The 18,523-nt window shown below is 34.4% G+C and overlaps 1 protein-coding gene and 1 long non-coding RNA gene across 2 annotated transcripts; one reads left to right on the top strand and one right to left on the bottom strand.

The window, feature by feature from the left end:
• Positions 1-1,993: 1,993 nt before the first annotated feature.
• LOC136822108 (uncharacterized) lies at positions 1,994-7,464 on the bottom strand. Its single transcript, XM_067078324.1, has 7 exons — positions 7,410-7,464; positions 6,982-7,098; positions 6,805-6,843; positions 6,047-6,263; positions 4,484-5,706; positions 3,554-3,794; positions 1,994-2,483 (listed from the first exon to the last, which is right to left on the bottom strand). Exons 1-7 carry the CDS (start codon positions 7,462-7,464, stop codon positions 2,210-2,212), a joined length of 2,166 nt encoding a protein of 721 aa, XP_066934425.1. The 3' UTR covers positions 1,994-2,209.
• An 8,884-nt stretch (positions 7,465-16,348) lies between these two features.
• On the top strand, positions 16,349-17,045 carry LOC136822062 (uncharacterized). The gene is made up of 2 exons (XR_010848853.1): positions 16,349-16,438; positions 16,743-17,045. It is a non-coding gene; the product is annotated as an uncharacterized lncRNA (long non-coding RNA).
• Positions 17,046-18,523: the final 1,478 nt, after the last annotated feature.

Raw genomic sequence — 18,523 nt, 5'->3', positions numbered from 1 at the left:
TATAATTGGCAGTGGAAACAAGAATGCCTGTAACTTTTGATAGTCAGATATGATTATGGAAATTTTTTTTGCTTGTTTTAGAGAGTCAAAGGTGCTGTATTTGAATGTATTTTTGGTTGAAAAATTCGCGATTTTTAGCGGTTAAATTTGCGATTGCAAAAAGTGAGCTTTTTTTCTACTTATGCTATAACGTTCATTTTTACACCAGTGGTAGTTCAACCTTAGGTTAAGAAGTTTATTAAATTTCAAGGCAAACAGAAAAGTCCTTCAGAAGATATGGGACCCGAAATACCCCTTGGTAGCACTTTTCTGTGAAATATCAAATCTCCAACTTATTACTAAAAACGGGGGTAGTGATATGATTGATAAAACAGTTTTTCGATCATAACACATTTTACGATCCCTTTAATGACCTCATAGCCAAACTGTGTTTAGTGTTTTGGGAATTAGAAAAGTTCTTTAGACTTGAAAATAACAAAGGCAATATAAGTTCATGCTTATTTTTTCAATAAAAACAATTATACTGTGATTTCACTTCGTTTCGAACTAATAAATGGTACCAATAGCAATACTACCGATGCACCAACACTTAACATTTTCCAACTTTTAATTGCGCTGTTCAAAAAAGATAACATAACCCCCGTTTTTAGTAATAAGTTGGAGATTTGATATTTCACAGAAAAGTGCTACCAAGGGGTATTTCGGGTCCCATATCTTCCGAAGGACTTTTTTGTTTGCCTTGAAATTTAACAAACTTTTTAACCTAAGGTTGAACTACCACTGGTGTAAAAATGAACGTGTTAGCATAAGTAGAAAAAAAGCTCAATTTTTGCAATCGCAAATTTAAACGCTTAAAATCGCGAATTTTTCAGCCAAAAATACTTTCAAATATAGCGCTTTTGATTCTCTAAAACAAGCAAAAAAAATTTCCATAATTATATTTGACTATCAAAAGTTACAGGCATTCTTGTTTCCACTGCCAATTATATCTGGACAGACTTTAATACGCATATGCTTTTCCTTGTGTAAATGCTCAAAGTTTTCCAAACTTCACTATTTCCTTTTCATTTTTTCAAAACTTTCCACACATGATTATCTTTTCAACGAGGATAATTATTTTTATATACCTCATGTGAGTTCAATTGGGAAACTGTTAAAAATGTCTTTGAATACACGTTTTTTATAAGAACAAACTATATAAGAACATAAGGCTCCGCTGGCCAAAATGTTAGGAACAAGTTAAGAATCTTTTAAGGTTTTGTGGAATCAAAAACACCCTATTTCTTAGAAAAATGTTAAAAAATATTCACAAAATGGTCAAAATAAGAACATGTTAAGAACATTTTTAGGCTTTAAACTCGAAAAGTTAAAAACAACAACAAAGACTTCAAAAATTTTGGATGTTCTTATAAAAAAATGTAAAGTGTCTGTGAATAAGTTTGGATTAATCAGGATGCACTTTGCTTGTATTTTTGGCATTAAAATTAACACTTCTAAATATGGCTGATAAAAGTTTAAAAAGGATATCACTTGATGCTCCATAGTGCTATTTTTAGTACGGTGATTGACACACTCTCACTTAGCTCTTAATTAGTTCATTGCGACTAATTAGTAATATTTTTATGGAGAAAGTTTTCTATACATTGTGTGCGAGAGGATTTCTAGCGAACTATCATTTTTTCGGCGTTTTGATTAAGTAACCGAAAAAGACAAGTACAAATTCCAGACAATACCCACAGTTTGCCATTGCGATCCCAAATTACTTCTTAACTTTTAATTTTTCAACATACCCCAGCTGGCACACAACGTTGTTTCGACGTTTATCTGACGCTCACAAGGTCCATATGTTAGGTGAACGTCGAAACAACGTTGTGTACCAGCTGGGTTGTACAGTCCCACCATTAATATCCTCAAATAAAATGTTTTCTTTCCACTAACCAAAGTAATGGAAATGTCAAGTGCTTGTAAAAAACATTATGAAAGTGGACTGAATTGATATATACTGAAAAGTGAAAGTTCAGAAGTAATTTGGATTCGCAATTGCAAAGTACTCTCTGTAACTCTCACCGATGTATAAAAATTTTAAAAACCGCAGTACATTGATGACGCAATGGACCATAAAGATGTGGTGAATGGCGAAAAAGAGTTGCCTTTCAGTATATAGCTCTCTACATATTCCTGAAAGAGTTGTCTTTCAGTATATAGCTCTCTACATATGATACGTATATCCTGGTTTCAAATCTCCGACTTGATCATTTTCCAATACATAAGTCATTTTATCACCATTTTTGATAATGTCTGAAAGAATATTCCCTGGTGGATCATACCTGCAAACAGTCACTGTTTTATCCCCGTGATCATTTCGCGCGATCGCACATCCAACTTTTTTTGTATTTCTCCATACCATTGCTGTAAAGTGTCCAGTTGAGAAGTCAAATTCACCTTTGAAAGATTCATAATATGGCTTGATTTCATGGTCATACCTATAAAGTTAAAAAAAGAGAAAAATGTCAAACTCGAGCCCAGTCCCTTAGTTCGCTTTAAAATGATTATGATAGCGCTCACACGGAAGGATCTGTACCAACCAATGAAGTAGAAGCCGAAGACTAGAAGTCAATCTCTTTGGTAGGACTTTGAAGCCAACAAATCCTACCAAAATTGCGCGGCCTTGAGCGGCTCGCGTGGTTTTTACTCAAATGACAGATTGAAACTAAAATTTACCGCTAAATTTCGAAAAAAATATCAATCGTAAACAAAGAAATTGCTAGATTCAATCTGTCGTCAAAAATACGGTGCATTTTTTAAGGCTTCACTTTTTTTTGCCTGAGAAAGGTTAGAGAGTCTACTCTAGCCCTTCGGGCTTTAAACTCAATGGTCCCAACGTACTGTATCGTTTTTGTGTAAGATTTCCATTTCTGCACTAAGATTCTTTTGCCGATTTTCTAGCGGATAAAGACCAGGACTCACCGAGTTGGAAAGTAAGCTTCGGAAAGTTAGACACTTTTCGTCAGTAAAGACAAGATTCTCCAAACCTTTAGAAACAAATTCTTTCGAAATTTATGTCGGTTATCCTGCGAAAAACAGCGGAAATATTCCGGAAAATTGACAAGAATCTTAGTGCGGAAATGGGAATCTTATGCAAAACGACGGTACGTCTAAAATCAAAAAGGGGAGCCCTTGGCTCTGGGTACAAGATTCGAAGAATGCACAAACAACTATATCATATAAAAATCATTGATCGTATCATGTAAAAAAAAGTCTAGGCTGATATTTTATTGCTTTGTAAATTTTTAGGTTCTTATAAACATACAGCGCTTAGCTTCAGTTTTGAAAAACAATATTTCCCTTTGAGATCGGCTTTAATTCTTATCACATGACTAAAAAATTCGAGAAAAAAATGTCTTTATAGATCACCGATCCAGAACTAATGGGTCTAACTTTCTAAATGAAAATTATACATTAAAAACTGCACAATATCACTCGTTGAATGCCTTCGGTAATAGGCAAGGATGAAAAAAATACCCTAAAAGAAAGTTCATACTTTATAACATACCATCCTTTAAAAGAATATTCAATAGCTTCTTCACTGTGTTGATATCGACCCCAACCAGCGTACAAATTTTCACCATAAGGATTCGTGTCTTGAGATTCATGCTCGATATAATATTTTTCAGGATGACCTGCTAAATCTTTGGCCCACTGCAAAGATGATTGTTCAAGTTCTGTACTGTATTCCAAAGGAGCAGTATCCACGTGTCTTACCCGCCTGATGTTATGTAATCTCAAAAACATATCTAAAAACAAAAACAATCATTTCAAAAGGTTATAATGGCATGGATTTCGAGATTCGCGTATGACTTAGGTAATTAAAATCTTAATTTGTATTCTAAATGAGAACACCCCTGTTCAGTCAATCGGTTAGAATTTTCTGGGGATGAGAGTTTGGCTAAACGTAGTTTCCCAGTGAGAAGATGTTTTAAGATATTTTCATCACCAGAACGATTTTTTGAGGAAATCCTTCGGTCCCACCGGTTGTTACCTAATTGTTGGATAATATATGCCTTCAAATTCTATTGACCTTATTAAGTGATTGAAACTGCCATTTAATTTTGGAGCAAATTCGAAAAAAACCCTCTTCTCACAGATCCGGTAGGATATTTTCAGCCAGTGGGGATAAAAATAGCAGACTAAAGCTCGATGGGCAATGATAATCTCATATCTTTTATGGTTAGGGATTTGAATTCCATTGCTTTCAAGTCAGAAAATTCAGTGGGGATGGGAAAAACAACATAATATTTTGCAGTGAGGATTGGTTTATTTGATTATTGTCAGTGGGGACAAAAATGGTTGTACAATTTTCCACTAGGGACGATATTTTGGGCAATTTTTCCATTGGGTAGGGTTCTCAGTGAGTTTGTGAGAAGGGGTGTTCGAAACTAATCTATAGCTGTAGAATTACTAACAAAAACAGTGTTTATTTTACCTCTCAAATGTTGTGGAAATCCTTCTGAGATGTCATCTGATAGATCTTCTTCGGTGGTCGTTGTAGTTATGGTCGGCTTTTTGGTGGTGGTTGTTGTCGGCTTTTTGGTGGTTGTTGTTGGCTTTTTGGTGGTGGTTGCTGTCGGCTTTTTGGTAGTCGTTGTCGGCTTTTTGGTTGTTGTTGTCGGCTTTTTGGTGGTTGTTGTTGGCTTTTTAGTGGTCGTTGTAGGCTTTTTGGTGGTCGTTGTGGGCGTTTTGGTGGTTGTTGTCGGCTTTTTAGTGGTCGTTGTTGGCTTTTTGGTGGTCGTTGTCGGTTTTTTGGTGGTTGTTGTTGTTTGCTTTTTGGTGTTCGTTGTTGTCTCTTTGGTTTTCGTTGTTATTTCTTTGGTGGCCTTTTCCTGTACTTTATTGTGGTCAGCTTTAACAATTGATTCTTTAGATTTTATGTTGGTCTTTTTTTTTGATTTTTTCCCTTTCCTATCTTTTTTTGGTACTTTTGTTTTTACTTCTTCGGTGGTTGTTGTCGGCTTTTCGATGGTTGTTGTTGGCTTTTCGATGGTTGTTGTCGGCTTTTTGGTGGTTGTTGTCGTCTTTTCGATGGTTGTTGTCGGCTCTTCAGTGGTGGTTGTCGGCTTTTCGGTGGTGGTTGTCGGCTTTTCTATTGCTGTTTTTGAAGAAGTACTTTTTTCTAGATTTTCTGCAGCTTCTTTTAATTTTTTGCCTACTCTCTTCACTTTCACTATCTTTATCTTTTTTATCACTTTAACAATTCTTTTGAATGCTTTTGTGGAGGTGGTCATTGTCGTTGTAGGAGTGGTCGTTGTTGTTGAAGGAGTGGTCGTCGTGGTTGTAGGAGTGGGTGTTGTTGTTGTAGGAGTGGTCGTTGTCGTTGAAGGAGTGGTTGTCGTGGTTTTAGGAGTGGTCGTTGTCGTCGAAGGAGTGGTCGTCGTGGTTTTAGGAGTGGTCGTTGTCGTTGTAGGAGTGGTCGTTGTAGTAGACGAAGTAGCCTCTGCAGCACGCTTCAACCCTTCGTGAGTTAACGGAAGCACATTTTTTAGATATTCACCAGCTACATTGCCTTTCTTTGTAAAGAATATTAGAATGTTTCCTTCATTTATACCAATGCCTACTTGAAGAGTTGATCTCCAAACCAACTGAGTGAAATGATCTGTGAAGAACATTGGCTCTGGATCTTTATAATTGTAATTCTTGCCCTCTTTGTATCTAGAAATAAATATTCGAAAAGAATCCTAAACACAATGACAATGCTAGCCTCACAAGTTCGTCAGATTTAGATTGATAGATTTAAAGGTACACTTGTGTACTTATAAAATAAGTAATAAAAAAGTGTGTCAGGTGTCTTGCAAACTGGTAGGCAGTGGAACGGTTCGGAAGAGACGAATCATAGACCGCCCAATACAGAACCGGGCATCCTCTGCGAAAAGAAGTCAGTCATCGCCATCATCATCATTATCAAAAGGAAACTTTTTGAGCAACCTAGCAAAGGTGTCTGAAAATATTATAAAAATATAGGGGTTGAAAAGTTCTATTGGTTCAATCTTACATTTCATCAATAGCCATCCTGCAAATATCTTCATTTGAGTCAGCATAAGAACCAAAATCTGGTAAGTTTATATATCCATACAGCACTTGATTGTTTAAACAATCGTTGAGGTTCTGAACACAACCTTGCGCATCTGTTTCGTGGACGTAATTCCATTCCATAGGAGGCGTATTCTTATGAAAACTCCTTTTCTCATTGATAAATTGCAGGCAGGAATCTGTAAATTGAAATCAATTCGTAAATTTCAAGTTTGACAGTCTTATGTTTTTATAGCCTCTCATTTTCTTACATTTTGTTTCATCCACTCCTTTCACGTTTTCAGGCTTTTTGGAAAATTTTTTGCTCTTCAGCTCGTTCACTCGTTCACTTTTTCACTTTTTCACTCTTTCACTCTTTCACTCTTTCACTCTTTCACTCTTTAATTCTTTCACTCTTTCACCTGTATATTCTTTCACTTTTTCATACTTTCGGCATTCTTTCACTCTTTTACTCTCTCAAGCTTTTAATCTTTCGTTCTTTCACTCCTTCGTTCTTTCACTCTTTCACTCTTTCACTCTTTCACTCTTTCACTCTTTCACTCTTTCACTCATTCGCTATTTCATTCTTTCACTCTTTCATTCTTCACTCTTTCACTCGTTTACTCGTTATTATATCACCTTTTCACTCTACCACTCTTTCAATTCACTCTTTCACTCTTTATTTATTTCTCTCTCATCACCCCCTCCTGCCCCCTCTTCCCTCTTTCATTTTCAACTTACCTTTCAATGATTTGCTTCTCCGGGTCGGTTTTGGACGCTCTAAAAACAAAAATAGATTTCGGTTAAAATCAAAACTTCATCAACCCAGTAATAATGGCTTTTGGTTTGAAATGGATAAAAAAGAATGGATTGTTGTTTATATCGATCAGGAGTACAACTTGACGAGAAAGAACGTACCACATCGACCGCATTTAGCTGGACAAGGATGATTTATCCTGGCGATCGGTAACTCACAAACATTATTTTCGGAACAGAAATTTTCTTTCACCGTAAAGTCCACACATGTTTGGTAACCTATAAGAATGTAACAAGAAGAAACATGTTTTTATTGGGACAAATTTTATAAGAACAATGAAGCTGGGCTATGGAAAAGAATTTAACAAAATCTAAGAATAATCTTCATTAGAAAATTAAGTCAAAACCGTAAAAGTAGAATACACAACGATTCAAGGAAAAGCAAAAATTTGTCCTGGGAATATGGGATAAGTAGTTTAAGACTCAAGAGTGAAGAAGAAGAAGAAAATGCTGAAAATCAAAAAAAGGTCGAATGCCATTCAGTTCAATAGAGTAAGTTTTTCTAAAAACTTTATTAAGATAAGCCTCACCTCTAGCAAGCATAAAGTAAGCACATAAAACGCTAAGTTGAATGAACAGTTTCATCTTGAATGTTGACTTGAAAGATTAGCTGAAATAAAGAAAATATTTTTAGCAAAATTATCATCAATGTGAATCTATGAAACAAACTGAAGAAGCTGTTTTTGGATCCAAGGAAAAAACTCAAAACACTATTACCGACTCAATTTAGATCCAAAATGAAATTAAAACTTAATTAGTAAGTTATATCATTAACATTAAATTTACCTGTTCAATAATCACGTGATAAAACTGGATTATCAAGGCTAACACCTTCTTGCTTGATGGTTTTCCAGCAAATATGATATTCACACAAAATGCTCGCAGAATATTCTTGGCTACCAGAAGCCAAAATAATCTGGACGGATGAATATCACTGTCGAAAATGTTTTTGAAATCAGATGGCAAAGCCCCTTATATAAACAAAAATATACAAAAAACACAACTCAACCAGAAAATTGAACAAAAAAACAATGCATTAATGGACGTCATGGCACCCGGATGTGAAATCAGAGCATGCATTATATTTTGATTTGGAGCGGACAGTAAGCTGACCTAGACCGCCCGGAAAAACAATGTATCCATTCTTTGTTTACAAAAAAAGTTACATTTGTATAATAATTAACTGATTTAGAAAATTTTGTACTTTATTTTTACCATAGGTATTATAACAAGGTGATGTAAAGGAAAACGAAAACATGATTAGTAAGGCAACAATAGCTAATGCCATAATGACTCACAATATGTTTCTTAAAAAGAGCCAACCGCAGTCAAATTGAAGATTTGAAAATGTTCTTTTGAATCTTTTTGTTTTAGGATTTCGGTTTCTTTAGATAAAAAGGAGATCTTTGACAGTTATCTCAATGTCATTCTAATGTGTAGCACACTCCAGTGTCACAGACCAAGGGATTACAGTGGACACACTCTGATAGCAAACAGAGGTTTATTCAAAGGAGAAAAAAAGTATCCATGATAACTGGTACAATACTATGAAATTTCACCCGAAAGTCGTTCAATTTTCCCAATCGAGTTTTCCAACTGTAAACGATATGATTTAAAATCCTTTTCTAAGGTAAAGCAAAAAGAGGTACGTGGATACCGCTGGGCAGGTCACCTTATTTGCTAACACCAGTCCAAGGTCGCAAAACACTAGATTGAAAATTCAGTTCCCAACATTTATCTTTGGTTAGAAGTTGGAGAAGTCAAACATTTTTTGTATTCAACTCCAATTAGGGCTACTTTTTTGCAAACTTTGGCAAAAATGACTAAATTTCTACGGACTACTAGACTAGAGAGAATCCTACAAGTCATATTATTTTGTTCGGGCCACAGCGGCTAAACCTGTAACTCGTCGAGGTTAGTACAATCGACATCGAAATACGTTAAAGTTTTTGGGCTTTTTCGCTGCTTTCAGAATTTAAAGTTCGGGTGAGAATGGTGATTTTAGCTTTTACACTTAATAACATAAAACATCGTTGTGGATTACAGGCTATATCCTAGACCATTTTGGAACATGTTTGATATTTTTTGATCCTAAAGATGCTAAGGTTCTGAGTGTAAAACTCAGAATTGAAACACTACATTCCCTAATAAATTAAAATGCACTAAAAAGACACTTTAAAATCTTTTTGTTTTTTCTTGCAGACAATTCCACATTTATTGTACCCCGAATCTCAATCCATTAAAAGCAAATATTTTCCACCCCGATTTAGCTTCCAGCTGGCTGGAAACACTCAGTGAATTATTGAGGCAGGGAGCATCCTTTACGCCACTAACATTTTATTTGGCTAATAATTAAAACTTCTATCCCTCAAATCAGGACCTACACGTTGTTATCGCTTGGTTTCTAGCTAGGAGTCCCGAGTTGAATGCATAGTGTCTTACTACTATTCGCTTTTCAAGTGCGCTTTCAAGCAGGTCAATGAATACCAAGAAGCGAGAGATATTGAATACCATTAATCTGACATGAGAGTAGATGTAATAGGCATTGGCATGTACTTTGACAATCATGTTTTTCAGCGGCGAAGACTCTAAGTTTCTGGTTTGTCTTCCTGGTTGACCGAGGACAACTGAAAAACACCCCTGTCTCACAGCCCCAGAACTTCTTCTCACAGTGGGGATGAAAATTTCTATCGAAATCCCAATGGGGATAGAAATTCTAATGTTCTCAGGTCAGAAAGCCTAGTCAGGATGGTTTTGGAGTGCATTTTCTCCTATTGAAATTTGAATGGGGATGAAATCAAAGTCAATATTCCAGTTGGGCTGAAAAAATCTAGGGTATTTTTCTACCCGGCAGGACTATGACACAGGGTTTGAAAATAGGCACTTTTGCCGTCATCGCTTCAGTCACCCAGTCGTCCTCAAAAACGAAAATACATAAACTTGCTAATGACGAAATTAACACTAATTACCAATTTCTGATGACGAAGCAATTCACAACTTTGTTTATTTATTTACATCAAAGATTTAGTTAGTGATTTCCTTGAATAACCGTATACCGTATTCAATTCAATTGATAAGGTGTGTCCGGGAAAAATCTAACTTTGGAGATTCATAAACCGGACATATAATCAATCAAGGTCAGGATGTTTAGGGATTAATTGAATTACATAAAAACTTAACCAAATGAATAAATCAGAGGTGGATATATGTACAGGTTTATTATAAGAAAAAACTGTATGAGAACATAAAGCTTCGAAAATAACATTTTAAGGCTTTTGCGATTTCAAAAACAACCAACTTTTTAGGAAATCGTATAAAAATACACACAAAATGGTGAAAATAAGAACATTTTAAAAACATTTCCAGGCTTAAAACTCACGAAAGAATAAAGAAAATTAAGAACTTCGGAAGAGCTCAAAATTTTTGTATCTACTTATAAAAGTACTACTAACCAAATCAAAATAAAGGAAATAATACTTCATTTACTCTCGGCAACCACACACTGGTTTATAAAAGTATTGAAATGAAGATTAGAGTACGGATGGTACCTATGAATAATAATACTCCAATATTCATGACGAAATTGGCCAAAAAAAATTAAAAATATGCTAAGAATAACACCATCGTGGAATTTGACAGCTGAACCTAAGAATGCCGATTCTTAGAGCATTTAACCTGTAAATTGCCAATTATCTTCCAGCAATATTAAAACCTTTCCCAAAAATACCATATCTTTGCTCTCGTGGTATATATTAGTCTAGGTTGGATCCTAACCTAAAAATATGCCATAAGAATATACAAGAATGATTTTTCCCAAAGAGTTAAGAAAAACACCATTTTTATAAAAAAAGCGTGCATAGATCTCTCCTTTTTCCGCCATTTTCCGCAAATCTAAGATTGACAATATTTCCGAAATTTAAGCAAACGAATAATAATCTATGGAAGTGATTCTACTAGTAGGAAAATGCGATGAACCTCAGAGCTATTTAACTTTTTAAACAAAACCCGAAGATATTAAGAGATTGACTTTTGTTACAAACAGCTTTTCCCTGGATACTATATATTCCAGAATTCTGAATGAATTAAAATCTAATCTCGAATCTTTTAGAAATAGCTGAAAAAGCTTTAGTGTTTTATAACAACTTAAATCCTATTTAGAAATCTGGGGTAACGTCAAAGTCATCAAGCTTTGCCGCAAAAAAATAGTAAGAAAAAGTGTAGCCTTTATGATTTTCGCGGTTATGGAACAACGGGTTAAATCTAACGCTTTCTTTGTTTTTAAATGGTACATTTTCCAAAATCCTTAAGATAAATTTTATTTTTAATCTTTATTTGTGGGAAAACACGGAGGTTGCGCGTTTTGGATGGGAAATAAGTGTTCATTCTTTCGCCATCCAAGTGCCTTTTAGGGTTTTAAATTCCATGAGCAAGTCTAATATAATGATAATATAAATAGATTTCGTTTCAAAACAGTGATCAATTTTTTTCCTTTGTTGTTTTCTACGAAGTTTTCTATCAAGAAATTCATAGACCTCAACCGTGTTTATTCAGGCTACCTTCTATATTTATAGTTCTACAGGACTTCCAAATAAATAAAACTCTTCAAAACTCCTACCACTACTGATAATACCATTATGATTTTCAAATAAACGCCTTCGAGTTGTTTTCGAACATATTCCCAAAAATGCATAAATATTTTTGATTTGACATGGATACATGCTATTGGCTCATTTTCAGAAAAAAATTAAAAAATGATTGAGATGAGGTGGCTTTGCATAGATTTTCCATATTGACAACTGAGTATCTCAGCACTATGGGAACTTATGATAACAGTTCTGTTAATATGAGTGATATTGCCAACGACATCACATCAGTATTAGTGGAAAATACTTCTAGTATCACTGGAGATTTTGAAGATATTAGTACCAAAGTACAATTGACAATTTATTATATTGGAATCATAGGAAATATCGTTATCATGATTTATTTTGTGTGTGTTAGCCGTAAAAACATATTCAAGATGTCAGCCTACCATTTTTTACTGGTCCTGTTAGCGTTTGAAGATTTTAACATGTGCCTGTGGCTATTGTTATCTAAATATCAATACAACTGGTCAATGACTGTATTGTACTGTCGTTTTGGTTCCGCAATATTGGAGGTCTCATCTTTGGCAGCTATATGGGCTTTGGTGTTATTATTTTATGAACGGTATAAAGGAATTGTATACCCGTTCAAAAGAAAACTAAACAAAAAGAAATATTTCGGATTGACTTTGTTATATACAATACTTTCCTGGATGCTGTATATTCCAGAATACTTTGAAGTCAAAGTCGACAAATTTGAGCGTTGTGTTTTAAAGAAATCTTATACTAAAATTGAATTTCATTGCCTTTTAATCTATTACCGACTTTTCGATACCATCTTACCTACCGCTTTAATGTTTTATTTCCAGCGGAAGATTTCAAACTATGTAAAAAGGATCTCGATGACGATAAGGACGACTGACAACTCACGAAATCACCAAAACAGTCGGCAAAATCGGAACAATATTGCATTGAAGACTTTAACACATTTACTGGGTTTTTACACCTTTTTAATCGTTCCATGGAAAATACTGTATAACGTAGCGTTGTACCTGATCTATTTTGAAGAAGAACTTGTTATCAAACACAATTTGCAAATCCTACAATCAGCAACTTGTGTTTTCGCCTTAAACAATATCATCAATGTTTTCGTATATTTGTATTTGATCAAAGACTTTCGGAAGTTCTTAGTAAGCATTGTGAACTGTAACCTGTTTTGTCAGAGAAAGCTTGAATCTAATGAACGCCGAATACAATGAGCAAAAAACGAGGGCATAGTGCCCGAAGTGTAATTAGAGATTTTTTTTGAAAACAAGAACAATTTACATAAGAACATGAGACTTCGATTGCCAAAATGTTAAGAACTAGTTAAGAACATTTAAAGGATTTGCTGACTCAAAAATGGCCAACTTCTTTAGAAAATGGACAAAAAATACTCTCAAAATGGTGAAAATAATCACACGTTTTTTTATAAGAACATCCAAAATTTTCTAACCATTTTGGCGATCGAAGCCTTGTGTTCTTATATAGTTTTATAAAGATTATTCTTATTAAACGTGCTTTTTTTTACGTTTCACGCCCGTTTGAAAGATCGTTCCCCATTTTCAATTTTCTATTGAGAGACTAATATTGAGGGTGTTAGAAGGGCCCCTTTCTTTTTTATTTTTGCCTATGTACCCCCTCCCCCCCCCCCTCCGTACCCAAAGCAATTTACCCATTTTTTAGTTTTACTGATTAGTGCAATGCAAAGAAAGATCCATCGATATATCTTTTAAAATCGATTAAGAGACAGGGGGCTGGGGACAAGTTTGTAACAATTATGAAGAATTCAAAGATTACGTAATATGAAAAGTCTATAGCCTTATCCAATCAAAACATTTTAGTTTGTCAGCAAATTTAGGGGGTCTGTAAAATCAAGTACAACTTATAAGTATCAAGTTACATTTTAATTCTAAGAAATAATCTAACGAAAAAAAAAAGTTTTTAATTTTTACTTCCTACCCACTCTATGTTGTCATAAAGAATTAAAAAGTCTTCTTTGTGATTCTCCTCGTGATTTGAATAGTAAATCCTTGAAAAGGGGACAGTCCTGTAAACATTGGGCGGTTTATAGATTTTTAAAGATTATCATTTGATAATCAACTACTTAGACACACGACCACGCTTTTGCCAGTTCTGAAAAGGAAGATAGAGGGAGTCATGAAAAACGATTTTGAGTTTTCCAACACTTCAAATAAGCTCTCGTATGATCAAAATGGAACATCATCAGCTGTTATTGATCGTAAATGTATGCTAGAAGCCACCAGCCTCACTAGCAAGATACAAAATACAGCAGTTAGCATTGGAATCATTGGCAACACTCTCATTATTGCTTATTTTGTACATCAAAACCACCGTCGAATCAAGAAGATGTCGTCATATCATTTTCTTATAATTCTACTTGCCATATTTGATTCAGTTACTTGTTGGGGTTTGGTTATATCAAAATATCAACAAGACTCGGCAATGTCAGCTCTGTCTTGCCAGCTTGGAGCCTCGGCTTTAGAGACAATGTCATTAGCATCAATATGGGCTCTTGTTTTTATATTTTATGAACGTTACAGAGGTATTTTATGCCCTTTCGGTAGTCGGTTGAATAAAAAACAATACTTCTTTTTGAGTATCTTAAACGTAATTGCATCTTGGTTGATATATCTTCCAGAGCTTTTCGACGTTGAGTTAAATCAATATGGATGCTGCGTTTTAAAGAAATCATATAGTAAATTCGAGTTCAGTTCCTTGCAAATTTACTATCGTATTTTTGATACTTTTCTACCCATGATACTCATGTGCTCTTATCGAAATAAAATTGCTGGATATATCAAAAGTATTTCAAGGAATGTCACCACCACAAATTCAAATACTTTACCAAAAAGTAGAACATATAGGATAGAAACAGCCTTGAAGACTTTAACTTGGCTACTGGTCCTTTATATTCTTTTGATCGTACCATGGAGGGTTCTTTACACTGTGGCAGTATACTTAAGCTACTTTGAAGACAATTTGGTAATGTCACGTATGATACAAACTGCAACTTGTATATTTCTTATGAATAACATTATAAATGTCTTTGTTTACATTTGGTTGATCAAAAGAGTTTCGTCAATTCTTGGTGAAGCTTATTAGTTGCAAATGGTTTACCAGTAAAATACATTCTGGTGGTAAAGAGATAAAAGTGACAATCAATACATTGAGAAAGTGAAATAAGGTGGTCATGAAATAATTTTAAATGACTATTTTTTGCAAATATTTTTATCAATATTTTAATGTTTAGAGTCAGTCCTTAAAGGTATACTCTTTTTTATCAATATTTTAATGTTTAGAGTCAGCCCTTAAAGGTATACTCTTTTTTATCAATATTTTCATGTTCAGAGTCAGCCCTTAAAGGTATACTCTTTTAAGGATGTATTTAAGCTTTCTAAAGGTTGAATATCCGTCAACAAAGTTTCAGTGATTTTTTTACCGTAACGGATCTAAGTGCAAGCCTATGGGCTGCACCCGTCAATCCCGTTCGCTTGAATTATTCGCCTCGTATGCAAGAATATTTTATCAAGGTTTATTTATCTCATTGTTATTGCTTATAAATTTTCAGATAAAAAAACCTACTTGTTGTACACGTTTGTTTTTTTATAAGAACATACAAAATTTTTGAAGCCTTTGTTTGGGTGTTCATAACTTTTTGAAGCTTAAAAATGTTCTTAACATGTTCTCATTTTGATCATTTTGTGAACACTTTTGACCATGTTCCTAAGAAATCGGGTGTTTTAGAGTCCCCAAAGCCTTCAAATGTTCTTAACTTGTTCTTAACATTTTGGCCATCGAAGCCTTCTGTACTTATATTCTTATATAGTTTGTTCTTATAAAAAACGTGTATTTGAAGAAGAAATATTTATCGAAAGATTGACTACGTTATATTCATACGCTGTGATACTCACATAACACTGTTTACATAAGCGCTGGTCAGTATTTTAATTGATTTCAAATTTAGGCCCTCTAACTTAAGTTTCTCAACAGCACTATTTGAGGGTTGTGGAATTGAATGAGGCCCCCAGTAGGTCCAAAATTCACACCATTACGCCACGAAAAACCCTCCATCACGCCATCATGTCAACCGCTGGGGGGGGTCTCTTGAATATGTGCAGAAATGTGTTTACAAAATCTTTTTATTCCGATACAATGATTCATTTTTTTGATTCAAGTTTTATCCAATATTTTCTCATTGAAAACCGAGCTTTAAATAAACAAGTGTCGTCTTGGTGATAATCAAAGTCATCGTCAATACAATACTGGGAACAAGATTGTACCGTTTAAGTTACCATATTTAGTTTGAAAGATCAAATCAGAGATTTGGAAAAAGAGGATAAGAAACGCCGCTGCCGCTCGCTGTTTTCCTATTCTTTCCCTTTGAATTCGGCACCCTTTGAAGAAGCAAGGCTGTAGAATAGTTGAGCAAGAAGGAAGGCCGAAACAAAATGGCGTTACGTACAGGTTAACCAATGTTCAAGCAAGAAAGAAGTCCTTGAATAAAGCTTTCCAGTGGGTTATCTGTGAAAAAGAGACTGGGGAGTGAAACTTTGATCTTTTGGGGGTTTCCCCTGAGAAAATCGAGGAAATTCATTCTATATTCTGGGAGTAAAGATGGCGGACATGAGGCATGCTTGAAATTTTGAAAAATTGGTACTCATTTCTCTCTGGCTTGTATTGCACTGAATGAATTTTTTGTGTTGCAGACATAATTTTTATGGGTAGTAGGAAGGTTGATTGTGACCACCTATATCTTAGTTTTCCATGGCACTCTCTAGAACTTCTCGGCATTTTGATTTCGATTTTAGAAGGGCAAAATCGATTAATAGTTTTGTTGTTTTTTTCAACTTTTAGATGAGAAAAATAGTGTAATCTTAGAAAAACTTCCTCCATGGTAATGGAATTGAGATTCAGTAAGTATACTTGATTTCCTCTGTGGTACTTTTAGCTTTATCTAGGGAAACCATTGACTTTTGGGTTGGAAATTTCAAGTTTCAACAACAAAAACATCTCAGAAAACATAACTTTGACAGGTGATATTTATAAATTGTGACTACCTGAAGGGCCATGATTTTGACCAGTCAATGGATTGACTCAGAAGCTGCAAGGCTTTGGTTCTTCTACATTCAAAATATTATTTAGTCCGTGGAATTTACATTTTGTATTTAACGGATTAGGGTAATTTCATATACAGATTTCCATTTTATATATTTTCAGGCTAGTTATCATATTCTTTGTGAAAGGCTGTTAACAACACCGCCCCATAGAAATATTGGCCATCCAAGTACAGGTTGCCGATGCAACAACGATTGACTCAAGATTATCAGACATTTTTGCATGTTAACTGTCATGTTTGTTCTCTATAGTTTCCAGCAGAAAAGGTCTGCTAAAAGATGAGTGGGAACTGATGAAAACTTTACGTGTATTATATATTTGACTCAACAGGAACAGAATGGAATAATAATTCTATGGTGTTGATGTTATATTTATGGAAAAAGTGGATTTGAGCGGTTGGACCTGTATGCCCTTTGAAAGATGGATGTCGATAAATTGGGGATTTCGATATACACATTATTATGTAAATGTTCTCTGGCGAAGTGGATTTTGATGCAACTTCTTTTTGGAATCTTTATTTCGATGTTTGTTTTTTATCCACGTTGTCCTTGGAAACTGAATTTTGAAGCATAAATACATATTGCATGGTATAGATGAAATGGGTACATGCTGTGATGATAAGTCTACTTGATTTGTCTATATTTTGATTTGGGGGCTTTTGCCCTGGAGCTACCCCTTAATTTGGGAAGCACGTCAAAACAATTCATCAAATCAGGGAACATGTAGGCCAAAACTACCAAATGTAAACAAACCAGGAAGAGCCAGAAATGCTTCTATAATTTAAATTTAAATTGTGCACTGGACTGTTTTGACAATCACATATTTTCAGTCTGATATTATTTTTAAACTATATTTTTCAAATTTAGATTTAAATTTTTTTAGCATTGAGTCATACACCTTTTGCATTTAGTGTTCATGGAGCAATAATACAATTTTTAATCAACTTTGAAGTCTTAAAATCTGTATGAAATGTACTAGTCAAGAACACAGTTGGAAAGGCTCATTTTTATTGTATATCCAATTTTTTACTTCAAGTAAAGTCAATGGTGATTGATTTTTTTTCATGCTATGCAATACACATTGATTTGAGGTGTATAAGGAAGTTGAATTATACTGAAAAGTCTTTTTGTTCTTAATCTTTTGCAGCAGTTGCAAAGAAGAGTCACCTGTGATTTATATTCAGAGAAATAGTGAAGTCATATTATGCACTGAAAAAAATACAAACTAACAATGACAATCTGTAATTCAAATATACATATACACTGTGGAAGAATATTTAATTTTTATACACTATTATTTGTTGGGTTGGATGGAAATGCATAGTTTTTTTAACCTCATTTTTACGATGTTTTTGTATATATAATATTTTTTCTAACATATCTGGGAAATCCCCTGGTGATGTCTTCGGTATAATTTTTGTATTTTTTCAATGGTATTGTAAGATTATTTTATGTTTTGTTGTCTAGAACTCATAAAGCTCTTACAAGGAAGCCTTCATGGTATTTATGACCTCCTGGCATTGATATCATGAATGATCATCGTTTCTTTTTTCCTTTTCTTTCCTTGACATTTGTTGTTGTTTTTTTGTCCTCCAAGGTTTTATTTTCAACCTCGCTATCCCTACTGAAGAGGCCTTTATGGTATTGTTTCTTAGAAACTTTAGCCCAAGAATAATGATAAACTAGTTTTACCAGCTTCGTTTTAGGCTCGCAACCCACTGCATCCCTTGCCCAAAGTAGAAAAGTGCTTATAAAAAATAACAAAATTCTCGATTTCAGAAAGAAAAAAAATTTCACTTTCGATATCAATCACGGCTACCATTTTTGTTTGTACTTCTAGTCTTGTGCGCATAACGAATCAAGCGCTCTGATTGGTTCAGAACG

This window comes from Clytia hemisphaerica, unplaced genomic scaffold (assembly GCF_902728285.1).
Source record: "Clytia hemisphaerica strain Z4C2 unplaced genomic scaffold, Clytia hemisphaerica genome assembly, whole genome shotgun sequence".
Lineage (NCBI taxonomy): Eukaryota > Metazoa > Cnidaria > Hydrozoa > Leptothecata > Clytiidae > Clytia > Clytia hemisphaerica.
Note: the sequence above shows the minus strand (reverse complement) of the source record. Positions and strands in the feature narration are given on the sequence as shown.